General features: G+C 36.9%; 1 protein-coding gene across 1 annotated transcript; it reads left to right on the top strand.

The window, feature by feature from the left end:
- The first annotated feature begins 972 nt into the window (after positions 1-972).
- LOC133701548 (uncharacterized) lies at positions 973-2,502 on the top strand. Its single transcript, XM_062125492.1, has 4 exons — positions 973-1,015; positions 1,136-1,342; positions 1,451-1,719; positions 2,020-2,502. Exons 1-4 carry the CDS (start codon positions 973-975, stop codon positions 2,500-2,502), a joined length of 1,002 nt encoding a protein of 333 aa, XP_061981476.1.
- Positions 2,503-23,683: the final 21,181 nt, after the last annotated feature.

The following is a 23,683-nucleotide window of genomic DNA, read 5'->3' as shown; positions in this document are numbered from 1 at the left end:
TAGGTATTGGCTGAGGAAAGTGGAAAGAGTTATAAATCAGATGCAGGTGCCAAAGGAGCTGCGAGTGGATTGTGTGACTCAACTATTGGTTAAAAATGCCCACTCTTGGTGGGAGACCATTGAGAAAGGAGATCAGAGGAGGTATTGAGATGGAGGAATTTTCATGAAGAGTTTGAGGAGAGGTACTATTCTTGGAAGCATAAGAGGGAGAAAGAATAGAAGTTTTTGGATTTGAGGCAGGGAGATTTGACAGTTCTGGAGTATGAGAGAAGATTTCAGGATTTAGCAGCTTTTGCCTCCACTTACCTTCCCATAGAGCGCCATAGTGTGGAGAGGTTTCGTGATGGACTGAAGCTAGAATTGAGGATGATATTGATAGCCATGAAGTTTCAGTCTGTGCGGGAATTGCTACGGGTTGCTCAGGGTATGGAGAGGGTAATAAAGGATACCCCGAAGCCAGTGGTCGAGCAAAGTCAAGCAATGAGAGCTAAAAGGAGAGATTTTGAGTTTTTTTACTAGGAGACCTCTTCTCCCAAAGAAGGGGAAGGAGTTCAGGAGGATCTAGACAGGTTAGTGGAAGAGGAGATTGGGGAGGACACTCTAGATAGAGAGTCCAAACTGTTGGAGGATCTATAGTGCAGAAGGAACCAAGATATCCATTTTGTCAGAGGTGTGAGCAACAACACCCTGGAGATTGCTCTGTGATGTTATATTTGTAGAGGTGAGGGGCATCGATGGAGAGAGTGCTCGCATGTAGGTAGAGGCTGGTACTATTGTGGGGACAGAAGTCACAGGAAGAAGGATTGTCCTCATAGAACCACCGAGGGAGTCTATGGTCAGAGGATTGAGGTTTAGAGCCAACAGCAATCAGTGACAGTTGATCGTCCTATCAGGCCTACCTAGTCAGGGACGAGTGCTACTCGTGGGAGGCCTAGAAATCAGGAGGGGAGGACTTAGGGTCGGGTATATCACATGACCTATGAGGATGTGGGAGCTGTACCTGATGTGGTGGCAGGTACTTTACAATTAGATACAATGCAAGTTTATGCTTTAATTGATCCTGGGGCTAGTCATTCCTTTGTATCTTATAGAATTATGAATAACTTGCATGTGTTATCTAGTAACTTGGGTGTAGGGGTGACGGTTAGTATACCTCTAGGAGAGAATATACATATTGATGATATTTATAGAGGGGTAAAACTATATATTGGAGGATTAGAGTTGAGGGTAGATCTTATGCCATTAGAGTTATATGATTTTGATGTGATTTTGGTGGATTGCCTAAGTGAACATAAGGCACAAGTGGATTGTTTCACCAAAACGGTGACAATCCAAGGAATAGGTGATAAAATAGTAGTGTTTAAAGGGAAAAGAAAAGTAATTCCAAGTTGTCTAATCTCAGTCGTGGTGGCTAGAAAATTACTGAGGAAAGGTTGTTTTGCTTGGTTAGCCTATATAAGAGAGCTGGAGAAGGGTATCATAGATTTGGCTAGTATTCCTGTTGTAAGGGAGTTTCAAGATGTATTCTCAGAAGAGTTGTCTCGATTACCTCTAATTAGAGAAATTGAAGTTTCCATAGAAACTATTCCAGGAGTTTCTCCTATAACCCAGTCTCCGTATAGGATAGCACCTATGGAATTGACGGATTTGAAGGTTCAGCTTCAGGAATTGTTAGAAAAAGGCTTCATCCAGCCTAGTAATTCGCCCTGGGGAGCTCCGGTAATGTTTGTAAAGAAGAAGGATGGCACTCTTTGTTTGTGCATTGATTATCGTTAATTGACGGTAAAGAATAGATACCCATTCCCACGAATAAATAACTTGTTTGATCAGTTGAAGGGTGCTAGAGTGTTCTCTAAGATAGATCTGAGATCTGGATATCAGCAGTTGAGAATCAAGGAAGAAGACATACAAAAGACTGCCTTCTGAACCCGTTATGGGAATTACGAGTTTTCGGTGATGCCTTTCGGGTTAACCAATGCTCCGACCATGTTTATGGACTTGATGAATCGGGTGTTTCAGCCTTACCTGGACCAATATGTGGTTGTATTTATTATTGATATTTTGGTATATTCAACCTCTCACTTGGAGCATGAACAACATCTAAGGGTTGTGCTACAGACTTTAAGGGAGAATCAATTATATGCAAAACTGGATAAGTGTGAGTTCTGGCTCAAGAAAGTATTATTTTTAGGCCATGTAATATCCGCAGAAGGAATAATTGTGGATCTAAGAAAGGTTGAGGCCGTGTTAAAATGGGAAAGGCCTACCAACGTGACAGAAATCCGGAGTTTCTTGGGTCTTGTTGGATATTACCAGAGGTTTATTGAGGGACCCTCCACCATAGCATCACCTTTAACTAAGCCGACCCACAAGGAAGTCAGGTTTGTTTGGTCAGAAGAATGTGAAGCGAGCTTTCAAGAACTGAAGGAAAGGCTCACTTCTGCTCCTATACTGGCCCTTCCATCGGGGACAGAAGGGTTTGTGGTATTGATTAGTACTTAAAAGTGCATTTTTATCATGATTTTATATCATCATTTTGCACTTGAAGTATCAATAACTCCTTAACTAAAGCATATTTTATAATAACATATCTAATAATATAAGATAACTTTAATTTATGGTAAATGTTCATCTTAAATATAGGTCTATCACATAAATGAAAGAATTGATTGATGAGTTGAAGAACTGAAATTGAAAGGACAGAGATGGCCAAACTTAGAAAAAAGATGCTGGTGCTGTCCAAACTGGAACACTGTTTGGTAATTGGGTCATATCTGGAGCTGTAGATCTTAGATTTAGGTCCCTTTTATATGGATGGAAAGATAAGACCCTACAACTTTCATGTGAAGCGTAAGATTTAAAAAGGCCATTTTTAAGTCCAAATTGTAGCAACAATGGAGAAGTCTGAATCTGTCATACAGCCCAGACACTGTTCAGTGTTCAGCCCATATCTCAAGTTCTAAAAGTCCAAATGACCTCATATTTTTTTTCCTGGAAAGCTGAGACAATTTCCTAGAACCTTCATGGGAGAATCTGTTCAAATCCTGATATTATCAATGACGTTTTTGGAAAACAAGAAGATAAGGATTGTCACGAAGTCAACATGTCGCCACCCACTCATCAATTAGTCAACAAATCAATAGTTTCAAATTTTGGTCTATGAAAGGAGGCATTTGCAATGCATTTATGCATCTTGGTGTTTAGATCAAGATCATGCTCTTTCTCTCTCTTTTGTAATACTTAAGTTTTATTTATATTAATCGCTTGTTTATGCCTTTCATTTCCTTTTATTTACTTAGTTAACTTCTTTCTCATTTATGTTCTTATCTTGTTTATTTACGTTTCTTTCTTTCATTATGTTTAGCTAAGTTAATTATGTCAGGTGAAAAGGGTACACTAATGGTGTAAGAATAAGTATAATATAAAGTTAACATGGCCCTTAATGTTGAATACTGACATGCTTTATATTTCTTATCTTGTTAACTTTTAATACTTTGCTTGTTAAATGGTTAATCTAGATTTATGTTGTATAACACTTGGTACAACAAATACTTGGCACTTTCATAGCCCATTCTGTATGGTATAACCAACACCTGAGCTATGAAAGGAACTTGATTTGTTATTAACATACGTTATAATCATGAATGGTTGACAACATTTACAAGTATTAGCATTATTCGAATAAGATAACTAATGTAATCATGTTAACAATTTATAATCTGATTGGAACCTCCTTTGTGTGTGGTTTCCAATTAAATAATAAGAGTTTATACTATACTTGTTTGAAATACCATTAGTGGATCGTCTAACCTTGACATTTGTTGTTATCATTGTTTAATCCTTACGTTAATCTTCCATCTCAAAGTTCTCATCAACTTCTTATTCTTCTGCATCTTTATTATTATCATTATTAATAGTATTATTGGTATTATTACTACTACTACTACTACTAGTATTACTGTTGTTGTTATTGTTACTATTGTTGTTGAATTATTGTTGCTTATAATTTATACAATTAACCTCCTTGTGGTTCGACCCCGGTCTTGTTGGGTTATTTATTACTTCGACATTCCTGCATTTGGGAGAAGACATCAACCTTTTGGTCGTGTCAAGTTTTTGACGCCGTTGCCGGGGAGGTAAATTCTTGTACAAATAATAATTTTTATTTTATTTTCGCTTTTCACTTTTCTTGTATTTAACTTTGTTTCTTTTGTGTTGTTTCTTTTTCTTTTGTTTTCTTCTTCCTTTTATTCTCTTTTTACACGTGCATTAGAGAGTCTGGTCACGTACATTAAGTGGTAGACTTTGTAGGGTATCCTTATCATTTTCAGAAAGCATAGCCAAAGAAGATAACCAATCGCTTCATAATGAGAATAATGAGAATATTCGGGTTAGGACACTCAGAGACCACATAAATCCCACAAGCACAAGTGCACCCTCATGCATAGTTTTTCCCCCTGATGCATCTCATTTTAATTTTAAGCTGGGCATTATTCAACTTTTACCTTCTTTTCATGGTTTAGATTTAGAAAATCCATACTTGCATTTAAGGGAATTTGAGGAGGTCTGTAACACCTATAATGACTCAAATTGTAATATGAACACCATTAGATTAAAGTTTTTTCCTTTTTCATTAAAAGATAAAGCTAAAACATGGCTACAAATTTTGAGACCTGGATCCATTCGTGCTTGGGATGAAATGCAACAATAATTTTTAAAGAAGTTTTTTCCATCTCACAGAACAAACTCTTTCAAGAGACAAATAATCACTTTCACTCAAAAACCAAGAGAAACATTTTACCAATGTTGGGATAGGTATCGAGACTTGCTTAATACTTGCCCTTATCATGGTTTTGAAACATGGAAATTGGTTTAACATTTTTATGAAGAGTTAACTCCTAGATATAGGCAAATGGTTGAATTGATGTGCAATGTAACTTTTGAGGATAAAGACCCTAATAAAGCAATGGTACTCCTAGACTTGTTAAATGAAAATGCACAAAATTGGGACACTACAGGCACTTATAAGGCACCAAGTAAAACCCAACCTCATACATCTAGTGAAGGTATGTACAACCTTAGGGAAAACAATGACCTCCAAGCCAAGTTTGCATCTTTAGCTAGAAAAGTCGAAGCACTAGAATTGAAAAGGAGTGGTCAATTAAAATCTGTTCAAGACATTGTGTGTTAAATATGTGAAACCAATGAATATTCAACCAATGATTCTCTAACTTTGCCTACTTTTAAGGAATGTCTCCATGAACAAGCCCATGCTTTAAACAGTTTTCAAAGGCTCTTCATAACCCATAGTCACAAACATACAACCCTGGTTGGAGAAATCACCCAAATTTCAATTGGAAAAGTGATAACAATAATGCACAAACTTCAGAGCCACCGTTTCAAGCACACCATATTTCCCAAAATTCTCATGGATATGCACCTCCTTATGCTCCACCTCCTAGAAGAAATCTTTTTTTTTGGGTAAGTTGACGTATGTATTAAAAGAAGAAGATACAAACATTATAAGGGGCATACCCCAGATTTGCAAAGATAACAGAAACATAAAACAACAGATGGCTACATGCTAGCCACCGACCATAAAACTGAAACCTCACTAGATTCGATAGGGAAACCAATACAACCAGCTAACTATAAGAATCTATGGTATTCACCCTCCAAGCTCGTTGGATCCTTTTGTTTTCATTTGTTAGGACGACATTCCTCATCAAATGAAGCTTATCACGAATGATACATTTGATTTGATTAAAGACCAAATTCGAAGTTCTGGACATTCCAGCAAAGATCCTTGCATTCCGTTCTTGCCATACATGATACACTGTGCTCACAAAGTTTCAAGATCTATCAGGTCTGTATCCAAATCCAAACAAAAGTGACATCTTCTTGAGCGGTGTGTTAAATGCTGAGAGGGAACAAATTATTAATATTCTTGGGTTTAGAGAGGGGGAGCTCCCTATGAAATATTTGGGAGGACCTCTTCTCTCGTCCAGACTAAAGGCTGTTTATTGTAAGGGCCTCGTGGATCGAATCACCTCTAAAGTTCGACATTGGACTTGTAGGACACTCTTGTATGCCGCATGGGTACAACTGATTAATTCAGTCTTATTTTCCATACAGGTCTATTGGGCATCTCTCTTTCTCTTACCTGGGCAAGTAATTAAAAATGTGGAGCAAATTATGAAATCCTTTCTTTGGTCAGGTTCAGATATGAGAACTACTGGGGCTAAAGTGGCTTCGGATCAGGTATGTCTTCAAAAAAGGAGGGGGCGCTAGGTATAAAAAGGATAACAAAATGGAACAAAATTGCTTTGTTGAAACATATTTGGAATCTGTGCAATGACTTAGATGGCTCAATATTGTCTACTTGGATCAGATCCAATCTGTTGCGAGTAGGAATTTCTGGACAATCAAGACGCCACAGAATTGCTCTTGGGCTTGGAGAAAGATTCTAAAGCTCAGATCCTTATCATGGCCGAAGATGAAGTACATCATAGGAGATGGAATGACAACCTCTCTATGGTTTGACAATTGGCATCCTCACAGCCCACTTGCGGATTCTGACGGGGAAAGATTCATCTATGATTCAGGTATGGCGAAGAACGCGAAGGTGAATGTGCTAATTCATAACTCAGAATGGAAAACTCCTACCACCCAAGCTATTGGCTGGCACCCCATTATAGAAGCTATTCCTTCAAATTCTAATCCTAAGATGGGGCAAAAGGATGAGATAGTTTGGTTGGATTCGCCAAATCACAGATTCTCGATCAAAGTAGCTTGGGAACAATTAAGACGTCATCGTCAGATGGTTGAATGGCATGACATTGTGTGGTTCAAGAATGCTGTTCCAAGACATTCATTTCTTCTATGGACGGCTGTCCAACAGAAACTCACAACTCAAGATAAACTTCATCGGTTTGGTATACATGGTCCCAATAGATGCTCACTCTGTCTCCGCAACAATGAGGATCACAACCACTTGTTCTTTGAATGCTCCTATACTAAAGCGATCTGGTGGGATGTTTGTGACAGATGCGACATTCCAAGAATGACAAAAGGCTGGGATGAATGGATTCGATGGGCCACTGTCTCTTGGCATGGCAAGAGTTTCGTCAATTTTTCCCGTAAACTGAGTTTTGCAGCTACAGTGTATCATGTATGGCAAGAACGGAATGCAAGGATCTTTGCTGGAATGTCCAGAACTTCGAATTTGGTCTTTAATCAAATCGAATGTATCATTCGTGATAAGCTTCATTTGATGAGGAATGTCGTCCCAACAAATGAAAACAAAAGGATCCAGCGAGCTTGGAGGGTGAATACCATAGATTCTTAATTTGTTAGTTAGCTGGTTGTATTGGTTCCCTAACGAATCTAGTGAGGTTTTAGTTTTATGGTCGGTGGCTAGCTTGTAGCCATCTGTTGTTTTATGTTTCTGTTATCATTGTAAATCTGGGGTATGCCCCTTATAATGTTTGTATCTTCTTCTTTTAATACATACGTCAACTTACCAAAAAAAAAGAAGCTTGGGACATCTAAGGAGCACTAAGGACAGCCTCTAATTCATCTAATTCAGGTTCAAGATGAGCCCAGTTCGTGTGGAACAAGGGGCTGATGTATCCGACCTCATACCAGTCTTATTACGCTTGTTTTTTTTCCTAATGCTACAAGGAAAGAAAGTCAACAATTTTTTCTCCTAATTAAGTAAGGAAGTTGGCCAGATCTTGTTCATAATGAGGGGAGAATTATTCAATGCTTTTCCTAACCTAGGAAGGAAATCATTAAATCAGCAACAAAGGAGGAAATTTGTTTTCTTATTTATCTAAGTTAAACAAGGAAAATTAAGGACTTAAAAGGGGATGGCAGCATTAATTTTTGAAATAAGATATCTCCTAGTTTATTTAGCACTACTTAAGGGTGACAAATTTGATTCTGGCGTATTTAGGATAGTAATTTTTGGATTTTTATTATTTGTAATATTTTCTTCCTAGTCTTTGGGTTGTTATTAATTATTTGGGTCAATTGTAAGTGGGCCTCATATAAGTTCACCTAAGGGGGGTCCATTAGAGTTAATTTTAGTGTGGAGTCAGTATAAATAAGGGCATAACCAGACATGTAAGGTCACGCAACTTTCAGATCAATAAACTTCTTTTATCGCACTTGTTGTGTGTTGGTGGGATAATCTCCCTTTCTTGGTTCTCTAAAGAACTGAAAACGACTTATCAAATAACAATTAGCTTCGTGGTATCATCCTTATACTTCTCATTTACGAATCAATATTCATTGGGTGAGGCGTTTTACGTTTCTAATAATATTGGTGCCTAAGTACAAGTTATCTTTGTGTCACACCCCTATAAACATGATTTACTTGGCTTTCCGGGAATTGGTGTCTTTGTGTGTGGGTTGCGTGACCACGTGATCACGAAGTTCGCATCATTCCCTTTTATTGCTAGGTGGAAGAGCTGCTTATTCAAGGTTTAAAATACCTCTAATTGTTGCTGAAGTCCATCATGTGAGATAATGAAAAACACAAACCTTTTATGATTGCTTGAAATGGCAACACTTATTGTTTGGGACGAGGCTCCAATGAATAACAGATAGTGTTTTGAGGTAGTAGACCGTTCGTTGCGTGATGTTTTGCGAGGTGGTTAGGAATCCAATGAAAAAATAGTTTTTTAAGGAAAATTAGTCATGTTGGGAGCGGTTTTCAAGCAAATCTTACCGGTTGTTCCTAGGGGAACCAGGGATGAAATTGTCCATGCTTCTCTTAACTTGGTGTTATGGCCAAAATTTAAAGTGGTAACTCTAAAAGAAAACATGTGTCTTTCAATTCATAAGCTTGGTCAGAATGAAAGAGGAGGAGTGTGACCGAACGGATTTTCAAAACGTTAGAGAGAGAAAAGAGAGAAAGAGAGAGAGAGTGGTGCTGTCGGAGCTACATCTACTCCGTCCACCGTTGGATTATTCTCATTTTTTACTATGTTGTTCCTTCCAACCTTCTCTCAACATTGACCGAACGGATTTGTTATCCAATCAACGAGGTAAGAGATATTGATCTCGCAATATTTCTACTATTCTGCATTTTCAGTTCTGGAACTATAGAGAAGTGGTGAAATTGCAGCATATTGCATGGATTTTCTTCATAATTTCTGTTATGGCTGTCATAGACATGAAGGCCTTTGCCATATGTGAAGATTAAATCACAGTTCTTTGGAGAAGTTTCATTTTTCTTGCTAGTTTCAGAGTGGTTTGTCGTAGCTTGATCTCATTTGTTCACCGTTTGATCGTTACCATATTTGAGTATGTTGTTCTTTGGAACCTACTCTACGTCTTGACCGAACCGATTTTTGTTACAATCAGTGTGCTGGGAAATATTGGCCTCGTAATTCTGTTACTTCTGAGCTTAGGTTGCTTCTTGGACTCAGTTTATCTTATTAGAATTTTGCTCTCTCTAATATTTGTATGCTACCATAATGTCTCTATGTTCTTCTGTGGAAAATGTTCCAATGGTTAGCTCCACATTGAACAACACAATCAAGTTAAGTGTGGACATACATTAAGATTAGAACTGCAAGATATGTTGAATAGCCATGGGATGAGGATTTCTCAGTTTCAAGTTGATTCTGATGCTAGTATAGAGAAACACTCTACTGCCCAAGCTTCTAATGTTGTTCCAGAAATGAACCATGTGTTGGGTTCTAAAGTTGATGAGGTGAAGGTAGGGTCTCATCAACAAGAACAACTAAAACCTAGACCCAAATTGAATTTTTTAAATGCTTTGAAGGGTTCTGATGTTGATGACAATGAGGGTAGCAAGACCCTTGGCATTAGTTCAGTCCGTAATCTGCACTTTGCTCCCCCTACTATGACTGATGGTCGTGTGACAGTAGCTCCTCCACTTGATGTGTTTGAAGATGGCTGTGAATTTTGGAAATCCACCCTAGTTGGTCATTTTGTGGGGCAGAAATTACCGTATCCCGTGGTTAATTCTATTGCCAAAAGAATATGGAGCTCCTACGGTCTATCAGAAGTTTTGTCTTCGGATAATGGCTTCTTCATCTTTACCTTTGATTCGGTTGATCATGCCACTAATGTGCTGGAAAGAGCCCCATGGCACATGGCAAACAGGCCTTTGGTGCTTAAACGTTGGCAACCGAACATGCAATTTTTGAAAGATGATTTGGCAAGAGTTCCGGTATGGGTTAGGCTGTATAATGTCCCTCTTGAGTATTGGACTATTAAGGGGTTGAGCTGTGTAGCGAGTGCTATTGGAGTTCCCCTTCATGCGGATCATACGACATTGTTGCGTAAAAGGCTTAGTTACGCAAGAGTTTGCGTTGAGATAGATGCTTCGAAGACGTTGGTTAAGGAATATGATCTTCGCTGTCCAAATGGGTTATTCATAACAATTTCAGCTGAATACGAATGGATACCGTCGAAGTGCAGTAATTGCAATGTCTTTGGACACACCACAGCGCTATGTGCTACTAATAACATTGATAATCTTAAAGTGGTGGAAGAGGGTAAGAGGAATCTAGGAGCTATGAACTCTAAATCTGTGGATAACAAGCCGAATCAGTTTCAGTGGCAGGTAGTTGGTAAACGAAACAAGGGTTCTGTGAGTGGGGAGAATGCTCCCTTGGCATCTAAAGTGGGTAATTGTGATGAGAATGGTTGTTCAACATCTGGTATACATATGCCTGATTGTAATATGAATGATCATGCGACATCAGATGTGTGCAATGCTGGTTGTCATGAAGATGAAAATCCTTCCTCTCCTCTTGTCTTGAAGAGTTTACGAGAAGACATGAAACAGGAGCAAGGGGCTGCAAGTACTGCTTTAGAGCAAGATATGGACGCAATGGGAGGTGATACAGATGGGGAACCAACCGATATCATGACAACCCCTCAAACCCTGAATTCCACCGAAAGGGAAACTGTTAATCAGTTAGCTATTAAGGCTAGAGACTCTCTAGAGAAAAAGAAAAGGGGTTCAAAAGCCTTTTCAAAGAAGAATCAGAAATCTGCCTCCTCTCCAGGAGGCACGTCAAGGTAATCTTTGTGTTGCTGTTTGTACTCCTCTCTATTTTCCTATGATTATTGGATGTTGGAATATTAGAGGTTTGAATGATCCTATAAAGCATTCAGAATTGCGTAGACTCATCCATCAAGAGAGGATAGCTTTTTTTGGTTTGGTTGAAACTCGAGTTAAAGACAAGAATAAAGATAATGTTTCTAAACTTCTTCTGCATTCTTGGTCCTTCTTGTATAATTATGATTTCTCTTGTCGTGGTCGTATTTGGGTTTGTTGGAATGCTGATACGGTGAAGGTGGATGTTGTTGGAATGTCAGACCAGGCCATTCATGTTTGTGTCACTATATTAGCTACCAAAATCAGTTTCAATACTTCAATTATTTATGGAGACAACAATGCTTCCTTACGTGAGGCATTATGGGCTGATATAGTGAGTCGTAGTGATGGATGGGAGTCAACCCCGTGGATTCTTATGGGTGACTTTAATGCTATCCGCAACCAGTCGGACAGGTTAGGAGGGTCTACTACGTGGGCTGGTACTATGGACAGATTGGATACATGTATTCGAGAAGCGAAGGTAGATGATCTTCGATATTCAGGTATGCATTATACTTGGTCGAACCAATGTCCTGAGAATCTGATCATGCGGAAACTAGATAGAGTGCAAGGATCTTTGCTGGAATGTCTAGAACTTCGAATTTGGTCTTTAATCAAATCGAATGTATCATTCGTGATAAGCTTGATTTGATGAGGAATGTCGCACCAACAAATGAAAACAAAAGGATCCAATAGATGGTCACTCTGTCTCCGCAACAATGAGGATCACAACCACTTGTTCTTTGAATGAGCTATACTAAAGCGATCTGGTGGGATGTTTGTGACAGATGCGACATTCCAAGAATGACAAAAGGCTGGGATGAATGGATTCGATGGGCCACTGTCTCTTGGCATGGCAAGAGTTTCGTCAATTTTTCTTGTAAACTGAGTTTTGCAGCTACAGTGTATCATGTATGGCAAGAACGGAATGCAAGGATCTTTGCTGGAATGTCTAGAACTTCGAATTTGGTCTTTAATCAAATCGAATGTATCATTCGTGATAAGCTTGATTTGATGAGGAATGTCGCACCAACAAATGAAAACAAAAGGATCCAACGAGCTTGGAGGGTGAATACCATAGATTCTTAATTTGTTAGTTAGCTGGTTGTATTGGTTCCCTAACGAATCTAGTGAGGTTTCAGTTTTATGGTCGGTGGCTAGCTTGTAGCCATCTGTTGTTTTATGTTTCTGTTATCATTGTAAATCTGGGGTATGGCCCTTATAATGTTTGTATCTTCTTCTTTTAATACATACGTCAACTTACCAAAAAAAAAAAGAATGAAAGAGGAGAACTTCATGAATTTGCTGATTGGATTCTTTCAAGTGGGAATGGAGATATATTTGATCTCACATCTCTATGATACGATTCAGCCCTGTGATACGATCCAAGTAAGGTTAGATTCAGATTTTGGCATAAAACATTCTACCGTCCAATTTTACGCTATTGAGCATAACTCCAAAAGATTTCAGAGGTATTTTACTTCTGAATTTTTCAGTTTTAACTTGTGAGAGTGATTCTTGCATTCTTCAGTTCTTCAATGAACTGAATTTGACTTATCGAAGACTAACTGGCTTCGTGACATCATTCTACTTCATTCCAATAGTGTTTGTGCCTTAGAGCAGGCTTCTATTGTGTCAAACTCCTATCAGACCTATTTGGCTTTCTAGGATCATATCTCAATCTTGATTTTGGGTTGCGTGATTACGAAGTTCGCATCAGTTAGTATCCGAGCTAAGCTCCGAAACAAGGTCATATGCTTTTGTTATTTTTTTTAGTGTTCTTTTAAGTTTTTCAGTGATTGCATCATTCATCTTCTTGTTCTTTGTGTCCATGTCATCTTAACAAAAAAAGGGTTATAGTTCATAGAAGAAATGAATGTCTTGGAACACCATTCTTGAACCACACAATGTCATGCCATTCAACCATCGGACGATAACGTCTTAGTTGTTCCCAAGCTACTTTGACCGAGAATTTATGATTTGGCGAATCCAACCAAACTATCTCATCCTTTTGCCCCATCTGAGGATTAGAATTGGAAGGAATAGCTTCAATAATGGGGTGCCAGCCAATAGCTTGAGTGCTAGGAGTTTTCCATTCTGAGTTATGAATTAGCACATTCACCTTCGCGTTCTTGGCCATACCTGAATCATAGATGAATCTTTCCCCGTAAGAATCCGCGAGTGGGCTGTGAGGATGCCAATTGTCAAACCATAGAGAGGTTCTTGACTCATAATGTTTTTGTGTCAGTATATCAAACCTTATCATAAATTGTTCAAAATGTATATTCTGTCTATTTGGATTGAAATGGCACTATAACTGAAATTTTCGCTCAATTGGACATCATCTACTTTAGGTTCCAGATTTGGACTTAACTTGTTGTAAACGAGTCTGTTTTGTGTCAACTTTTGAAATTGGCTTTCTATTTGTTGTTTTCATTTCTTGTAGTATATTTTCAACATATCCAACATATTTAGGTGTCGTTCATCATTTTGCATATTTTGTTTATGTTTGTATTCGAGTCTTCAATTTCGTTCATATTTCGGATAGATCAGTTGCTACTCGCGAGACAATGATCGCCGTTTTGTTTTCCTTGTTTTCTGGTTTTTATTGCTTCTTGAGTCATATACATATTTGGATTGCGCTGCGAAGTTGGTTCTATTTGGTGTTGGTTTTAGTTTCGCAAGAACCGAAGAAGATGAAACGAGAGGTGTGAGCGTGTGAGGATATTAAGAGTGTTTGAGCGAAACACGAGCGATGTGAGGATATTATTTTTACCACTAACCAATTTTTACAGGTACTATCATGACAGATCAAAATAACACTCCCCCTCCCCTGATGGAGAACTTCAGTTCCAAATGCAAGTCATGACGCAGATGATGGAGTTGATGAATTTTGTGACGGGAACGTGTCTGACAGACTTGATAGGGTGGAGATGTGGTAACGAGGCTGATACAACCACCCAAGACGTGAGGAAGGTTGGGGCTGAACCGAAAGCAAACAGTGGCAGTAGAACCGAAAGGGTAAGGTGGGCTGATTATGAGGATTTCAAGGAGGACATTGATGATATTAGTGATGGTGGTTTTGAGGATGAGGTCATAGGACATTGGCAAGGTTTTCGACATCCTAGAAATCGAAGGGATTTTAGGAATAGAACTAGGAGTCAATTCAGCCAAAGGGGAAATTTACGTAATGTTGGGGGATATGATGATAGCTATTTGGAGGCAAAGAGGATGGAAGATGATATACACTCGATGAGGCAACATATTAGTGGGGCTGATCGGAGGACATTCACTTGAGCAAGGAGGAGAAACTAAGGTAGGATGTCGTTCTAAATTGCATTGGAGAGAAGAAAGCATTTAACCATGTTTTTATTTTTTATTTTTTAGTTTTTATTTTTTATCAAGGTCCATTCAACCACTTTGGTACTTTAGATTGAGAATTATCTATTGATGAATGCTAGAGTTTGTCGAACATGAATAGCTAGATTTGATGGGAAACCCGACAGTTTTAATTGCATTTTTATGGATAATTAGGTTTGTTTTGTGTGTACAACTTTTAAATTTCATTTGTGGCATTGCTTTTATTATTGGTTAAGTTTTAAGTTTCTTTGAAAATTTGATACAGGGTGGGGCAATCCAAGGATTAAGAAAAGCAAGGGATATTCTACCTTTCAACAATTCTATTGTTAGGGTGAGCACTATGAGATCAGGGGATTTTACACCTATAAGAAACATATCAGTGAACATGGTGCTTTAGAATAACGTCATTGTTAATCTAAAATCCAACACAAAAATTTCTACTATTTGTACCAAGGCATTACTTCAAGCTCATTGACTTCTCTCATGTTCTTTCAAAAGGAAAGGGATCAAGGATTCTCGTAGGGTTTTGAAACCACTATGGATTATTTTCTACAAGTCAACTTTTTGTTTTTTATGTTTGTTTAGAAAAACATATATGGCTTTTATTGCTTCTTAGATGTTCTTGGAAGAATCAAGGCAATACAGCACTTAAGCAGATCCTGGTGTGTGGCCAAAGCCTCGAGAACAAGAAGGAAATAATTCTAGAAAATATACAGTTAGTATTGACAACTCATTAACTTTGTTAAATGTTTTTTTTTTCATTTCATAATAGATTTTTAACCTATGTTTCAGCTTTTAGTGGTTATGAGATGCATGTTACTCTTTATGGCAACTTTGCTAGAAGGTTCGATGTTGTTGCTCTGCATGAGCTCCAATCTCCAATTGTTGTTGTTTTTGCAGGATTTCATATCTTTGAGTTTCGAGGTGAACACTTTCTTACTTTTAAGCATAACAAAAAAAAAAAAACTCAAATCATCAATTTCTCTTTGTAGTTTTGTTGCGATGTTGCGGTTGCACAAATTAATTACCCTAACTTGAAACACAACACAAAAGATAGTATAGAGCAAGCAAAGGGTCGATCCCACGAGGAAGGTTCAAGTCAGATTTTTGTGCTATATAATATGCAATTTGGAGGGGAGGGGGTTGGAAGTTATCTAAGCTGCAAAAGAAAACAGAAAACTATCAAGTGAAATTAAATAAAATCAGAAAATTATCACTAAAACAAACCTTGGTTTCAAGTAAACATCCACCTATGAAAATCAGAACCGATCACTAAAACGATACATCAATTTTATATTCTGAATATTTATCCTTTCTTAACATTAGTTAATTAACGGATCCGTCGTATAACTAACTCTAACCATCAAATAACCATAGTGTCCGCACTAGTTTTTTTTTTTGGTAAGTATCCGCACTAGTAATTTAATTTAATTTAATGACAACCTTAAGAACTAGATAAATTAATTAATCTTAACAACATGAATGTCCGCAGTCTATGTTTGATTTGTTCGAATGTTCTCTATAAGGTTAATAACGTAGATCCGCCACAATTATTAAACTCAGTTTGATGCGAACCTCGTGATCACGTGGTCACGCAACCCACATGCAGCAAAGAAGTTTATTGATTTGAAAATTGCGTCACCTTACATGTTTGGTTATGCCTTTATTTATACTGACTCTATACTTAAAGAAACCCTAATGGACCTCCCTTAGGTGGACTTATATGAAGCCCACTTACAATTGACCCAAATAAGTAATAATAACCCAAAAACTAAGAAGAAAATAATTAAAATCCGAAAATTACCATCCTAAATATGCTAGAATCAGATTTGTCACCCTTAAGAAGTCCTACATAAACTAGGAAAAATCTGATTTGGAAAATTTTTGTTGCTGCCCTCTTTCCTTTGATGTCCTAGATTAGCTTGGATTTCCTTGTTTAACTTGGACAAATAAGAAAACAAATTTCCTTCTTTGTTGTTGATTTAATTACTTTCCTTCCTATGTTAGGAAAAGCATTAAATAGTCCTCCCCTCTTTAGGAATAAGATATGGCCAACTTCCTTACTTAATTAGGAGAATAAATTGCTGACTTTTTATCCTTGTAGCATTAGGAAAAAAAAAAGCCTAACAAGGCTGGTATTGGGCCGGACATATCAACCCCTTGTTCCACACGAATTGGGCTCTTCTTGGACCTGAACTGGATGAATTAAAGGTTGTCCATCATGCTCCTTAAATGTCCCAAGCCCCTCTAGGTCCATCTTGCTCCATAAGTTCTGAACAAGCCCATTCAATGCTTCTTTAAGCTTCTTTGCCGTAGCTCTTGTGATTGGCCCAATTGGCACCTCCAATGGGTCGTTAGCATGATTACGCTTGGTGTTGGGCTGATCCGCATCACAATTGATTCACAAGTTCAAATACAACAACTCCGGTTTTGATATCAAACTTAGTAATACATGGTCTATAATAACAACTTACAGTCCGCTCTAGCGATTAAAATTAACAATCATAGGAAAAATAAGCATAGGAGAACAAACTTATTCATCATTTAAACTGAAAAGAAATGATAAAATAAATCTCACAGTTCTTGAAATCCAAAGATTTCTGTGTCCTTGCAACCAAGAAAAAGAGTTTAGGCTTACATGTCTATTGAACAATTAATCAAAAAGAAGAAAGAAAACATGATTTTAGGTTCTGTTGGATGAGCATGCGTTTTTATTCTCTTTGCTGGTCGTCCTCTCTTTCCTTTCTCTTTTTATATCCTAGGAAACCCTAATCCCTTTTCTACAAAATAGTTCTTCCTTAAGTAGACAATTTATACTTAAGTGTTTCAATAACTATTTTCATAAAAAAAAAGGTGAACTAGTCTTGCATAAAATCTTCAAGCTTTAACTTTTGACTTAGAGGAGCTAAATTGCCGAAATAAAGACTTGGATGTCGGTTTTGATGCTTTGAGAAGTATTTTGGACTTGTTTCTTCATAAAAAAAAAAACTTGTCTGCTTGCAGAATTCATGTGTCATCTTAGAAAAATCATCTCTCTCATATGAGCTTGTTTTTTACTAAAAGATGGTATGGTGATAGGTCTTCAAGTCAGGAATCCAACACAATTGAGTTTGTTCAAATGAACTTCTGTAGCTCAAGATATTCAAGTTGAAATGGCCAAAGGTCAACGTTGGCAGAATGCGAGATTTGTCTTTGAAGGCTGCTATTTCTATGCCTTTTTTTTTTATTTTTCTTGCCATATATTTATAGAAAGGTATGGATGTTAGCTTTCTAATGCCACTAGAATCACTATGTTTCAACCTCTAGAGCGCAAGCTCTGCACAAAACATTGATTGAAAGTCAAATTTGCCTATTTTCTCCAATTTACTTCTTTTTGAATCTTTCATCCAAAACTGCCTTCAAAACATAAAACAAAGAATATTATATGTGTTATACTATATTTTTGTTTTTTTAACTAAGCAAATCTTTTTTTTCTGCTATCAATAGCTTTAAAGAAAGGCACTGCCTTGAGTGATTTCAGCCCATTAAAGGAGATCGAGGAGTACATCTTGATCCAAGACACCTTATCTTAGAAGTTGTTGAGTGCCAAGGTAAACAATCTCAAAACGTTTTACAAATCGATAGGAGGGACTCATCATTAGTGATTGCATACATCCTTTTTTGGAGTAGCTAGTGTCCGAAACCCCCCCTACACACACACACACACAGGCTAAAGTTAACTTAAGATTTGGGTTTCGACATATCAAAGCTTGCACTGTTTTTTCGCGCTTAGGCATAAAGGTTGGGATATCCCCGCCCTCTGAACTAGAACACATCATACAAGTAGGGTTCTTGCCCGACCTAGGAGGAAAGAATCATTAAATCATCCAACACTCGTATACTATATATTATACTTAACCTCAGGTAAGGCATAAATCTAGGGAGTTCCTTATGTTCTCAATCTACCTATGAAAAAAGTCAGTCCTACCGGTAGACCAAGTTTTATTAATCAAAGGCCTAGGGTAGGGCGCAATTACCGTAACATCCCGCGTAATAGTTTTCATGCTTAATTCTGTGGCAATTTCTCATGGCTTGTAGTCCCTTCAAAAAGCTTTGAATCAAGAGGTGAAGGTTAAACTTTGCTCGAAAGCGTCACTTTTGCGTTCAACCAAGTAAGCCAAACTTAAGTTCTACCGCTGCTTCACTTTGGTACTTTAATCCTGACATACCTGATGTGTTGGCATCCAAAATTTTTCCAATGCTATGTTACAATTTTAGTCAACTCCTTGTTGAAATCTATTACATTCCATCATCTTCAAATGTTGTATTGTCGATAGAAGATTAGATCAATAAAAAAAAAAAGACAATTAAAGATGTTCTATGTATGAATTTCTATGAACACAAGGTCTGGCTTTGCTAATTTAATTCAGATTCTTTATGATTAATTTTTACTAATTTATGTGAAGCATTCTTGAAATTCTTACAAGAAACCATAACCTTCACAATTTGCCTATAGTGCCTTTGATTTCACATTATAGGATATTAAACATTCTAATGGAGCTAAGCTTTGATACCAAATGATGCGAACCTCGTGATCACATGGTCACGCAACCCACACGCAAAGACACCAATTCCCAGAAAGCCAAGTAAATCAGGTTTGATAGGAGTGTGACACAAAGATAACTTGTACCTAGGCACCAACACTATTGGAAACAGAGACCCCCCAACGAATATTCGCGAACGAGAAGTATAAGGATGACGCCACGAAGACAGTTGTTCTTTGATAAGTCGTTTTTCTTGCCAACAATCATCGCCAACAACTTTGGATGAAAGTAGCAGCCCTTCTATTTTGTATATCATCATTGTGCATCGATTGTTAATTTTGATTTATCGAAAAGATTGTGGTATCCAAGTTGTCCAAAATGCAATAAGAAACTTAATGGATTTGGAAAAAAAATTACATATGCATTGAACATGATGCCATTGCCTCATTATCGATTCTATGGTGTGTTCCATTATAATTTAGCAGGCTTCATCTTTAAAAGAATAGATCAATTTGTCTTAAATGCTATAAATTTCTTACTTTTTTCCACAACATGCACACAGGTTTCAACTAGAATGTGTTGTGATTGATGGAAAAGATGTGACAAGCCTTCTTTAGGTCGAAAAGGTTGTTAAATCCTTTTTTAATTTGTCTGAACATCATTATGTTTATGACAAAAAATTTAGCAATCCTTCTGTTGTTCTCGCACCTTCAATGATTAACAAACTTGGCAAAATTAATGGTGCATACAATGTTTTTTTATTGCTTAATTAAAGCACTTTTCCACTTTAGTTTCTCATTCTCTTTAATATGTGCTTCAATTAATTTCTTAAACATTGCTTAAAGACAACATGCTCATATATTCAATCCCTTATTTATTTGATTTTTTGGCTTTTCTATAACAAGAAATAAAAGTTTGTGCAATAAAAGTTTTTTTTTAATGTTGCATATTGATATTTATTTTCTATGCGAATGCTACCAAACTAAAAAAAAATGCAAGGTCGCTAGCTTTCCAGGCTTTGATGAAAGTGCATTGATCATTGCTCATGCCAACATGCATCATTTTATTTTGGTGGTTCATCACACTAAAAAATTATTTGGAGTTTTAATTTATTTTGCTGGCAATTACTTTATTTTGGGAATAATTAATTTAGATCCACTGCAATCTTGCATGTGGATCAATGTCATTATTGTTGTCATGCATTGTTATCTTCTTCTATATTAAAATGTTAATGAAACTAACATCCAAACGACGTTACCATAACTCATACGATCCGGGCTACGAAAAACAATCAGATTTGTATTATGACGTAAAATGCGCAACTGTCTATTTTCACGAAAATAGTAATAATTCCCAATCGAACAGTTGGATTGGGCTAAAATTGTACATGAAGTCTCTTGACTTATTGTTCTACCTTGAGGATGATGCCACGAAGTCAGTTGTTCTTCGATAAGTCGTTTTCAGTTCTTTAGAGAACCAAGGAAGGGAGATTATCCCACCAACACATAACAAGTGCGATAAACAAGTTTTATTAATCTGAATTGTGTAACTTACATGTCTGGTTATGCTTTTATTTATACTAACTCTAGACTTAAATAAACACTAATTGACCCCCCTTAGGTGCACTTATATGAGGCCCACTTACAATGACCCAAATAAGTAATAATAATTCAAGACTAAGAAGAAAATAATAAAAATTCAAAAATTACTATCCTAAATATGCTAGAATCAGATTTGTCACTCTTAAGAAGTCCCAAATAAACTAGGAAATTTGATTTGAAGGTATAATTAATTCTGAAGTCTTCTTTCCTTGTTGTAGCAAGGATGAATAAGGAATCCTTGTAAGAAAAGGAATTTGAAACATTTATGAATCCTTGCCACACATGGAAACTATATTGCAATCTATTAAAGATGCTTGTAGAGCTAGGAGATTCCCAAATAGGATCCTTGCCAAATAGAAAGTCCACAAGTTAAAAGGAAGTAAATACAAAATTTATATAGCCTTTGTTGACCCGTATTGCTTGTTTTTATTATCATCATTTTTTTTTCTTTTTTTTTTCTCTTTTTTTTTTCTTTTTTTTTTTTTGCAAATTATAGACTATCCCTATCCCTTAGTTGTTACCTTTAACAAAAGAACATAAATAATGTAATAATCCAATGTGCAACCCACAATCATATGTTAAAGTGTGTGTGTGAAAATGAAGGTTTAAGAATATTTGTTAAATGAGTATATGAGCAGAACCAAGTGATAACAATACGAGAGTTTGTAAACCTGAATATTTCAAGAAGTATTTTAATAGGCCTTGTTATGAATATTGCAAAAAACCTTTAGAAAATGTTTATTAAGATGCGTCTCAAGAGTCATTCCCCCTTACTCTGCCATCCTAGTAATAACAGTTTTGCCAAATGGTTTTTAAAACAAAAACAGTTAGTTGGTTAGTTTTTTTTTTTTTTTTTTTTAATACTACTACCCTCTCCCCCCAACCAAAACGAGACATTGTCCTCAATGTTCTAAGGTAGAAAGATAGAGTATAGAAGACATCACCTGAAACAACGAACACTGACAAACCTGAAACACACTTAAACAAATATAAGAGATAACAAAACAGAAAAAAAAAAAATTATGCTATTAATAAAACTGAAAGACATAAATTTTTACAAACTCAAACTCAAATCGTAGTTGTGATTGTGGCTCACATCTTCCCTTGGTTTTACGTCCAAGAACGGCCTAAACGCCCTCTATGGGTCGGGGATAGGCTTCCCATCCAGTTTTCTTAAAAACTGGCAAACAGGGTCTTTTTTAGTCAGATTCCCAAGACTAAGTCTATCATGTTCTTTATGAAAATGGGGCCATAAATCATGCATTGCACGATGCACATCTCCACTAGGATGCGTCTCAAGGGTCAACAAAAGATTATCTAAAGACCCCTTACTCAGGCCATCCTTAATGAATTGTATTTTATCTTCACGGTTTATAGATACCATTCCTAAAGAACGACATGTTGCATTACAAGTCCATCTGGCACATTTGTGACAGACTTTCAGTCGTTTTGCACGACGTTTCTTTGCAAAAGTGCTTTTACCTGTTCCAGGCATGTGTGAAATGAAAGAATTGGAGGACTCACCTGATAATCGGACCTTTGCTTCAATCAACCAACGAATATCTTCAGGAATTCCATGATCCATTAACAACTTCAATCTTGCACACCTAGCACGGTAAATTTTTGTAATCGCATTCTGAGGCAGAGCGGGAAAATACTTTCTCAATTTTTCAAGAGTGGTGTCCATTTTGAAATGAGAATTGGAGAAGAGATTCAAAAAAGAGAGAAAGAGCAAAGAATTGCACAAATATATACAGATATCAGTTATTATGGGAAACTGAAAGAACCGACTGAAGTCACGGAGTACCGTTGTCCGCCATTTGACCGGGATGAGAGACTAGTAAAACAAGAGTCACACCAAAAGGAAACACAAAAACAATGTGAGAAAAACAAAATAATCAACCTTTATCTACAGGATCATTCAAACCAATGGATTCATTTTCACTAGGAAAATTATCAAAGTAAGTTTTCAAACGATGTCCATTTCTCTTAGAAACATTGTCATTCTTTGGATTCTCAATATCAAAGGCCCTATAAGGATACAAATGTTTCTCAATAAATGGACCGCTCCATCTTGATCTTAACTTTCCAGGAAATAAATGGAGTCGAGAATTATAAAGCAAAACTTTTTGACCAGTATCAACTTTTTGACAATTTTCACAAGTTTTGCAGAATGCATGTGTGTCTTTGAACATGGTGGGCCAATAAAATCCATTTTGAAAGATTTTCGCAATGGTCTTTTTTGATGAGAAATGACTCCCACACGCTTCAGAATGACAAAATTTAATGACACTACTTACCTCATTGTCTGCAATGCATCTTTGAAATATTTGATCAGGACAATGTTTAAATAAGTTAGGGTCATCCCAATAAAATTTCTTCACTTCGTTCAAAAACTTACCTTTGTCTTCGGTACTCCAATGAGTTGGCAAGTCTCCTGAGGCAAGGAAATTGATATTTTTAGCAAACCAAGGCATTGAACTAAGAGAAAGTAAGGATTTGTCAGGAAAGTAATCATCGGTTGGTGTGATGTTAGATATCGAATCTGTTGTCACTCTTGACAAAAGATTCGCATCAACATTTTCAATGCCTTTTTCATCCGTGATTTCTTCCTGAGAATAAGTCATTTGCAAATCTTCAAATTCATCAAACTCAGTATTACTCAAAGTAGATTCAAATTGATCATAAACCAATTCTTCAATAAAATCTACTTCTTGTAAATCATTATCATCTCGAGGTTGCTTGCAAATGTTGAAAATATTCATCTCCAATGTCATGTTTCCAAATGATAGCTTCATCAGTCCATTCCTACAATTAATCAATGCATTAGAAGTTGCAAGAAATGGACATCCTAAAATAACAGGAAATGAATTGCATGCTTCAACAGGTTGTGTGTCCAAGACAATAAAATCCACAGGATAAATGGTGGCTGTGAAGTTTGAGCATTATTGTTCTCACTCTTCCAACTGAAATTTGGATGATTTCTCCAACCAGGGTTATATGTTTGCGAATATGGGTTATGGTTGGGCCTTTGAAAATTGTTTAATGCATGAGCT

Source organism: Populus nigra, chromosome 8 (genome assembly GCF_951802175.1).
Source record: "Populus nigra chromosome 8, ddPopNigr1.1, whole genome shotgun sequence".
Taxonomy (NCBI): Eukaryota; Viridiplantae; Streptophyta; class Magnoliopsida; order Malpighiales; family Salicaceae; genus Populus; species Populus nigra.
This window is presented reverse-complemented; position numbering and strand designations above follow the sequence as displayed.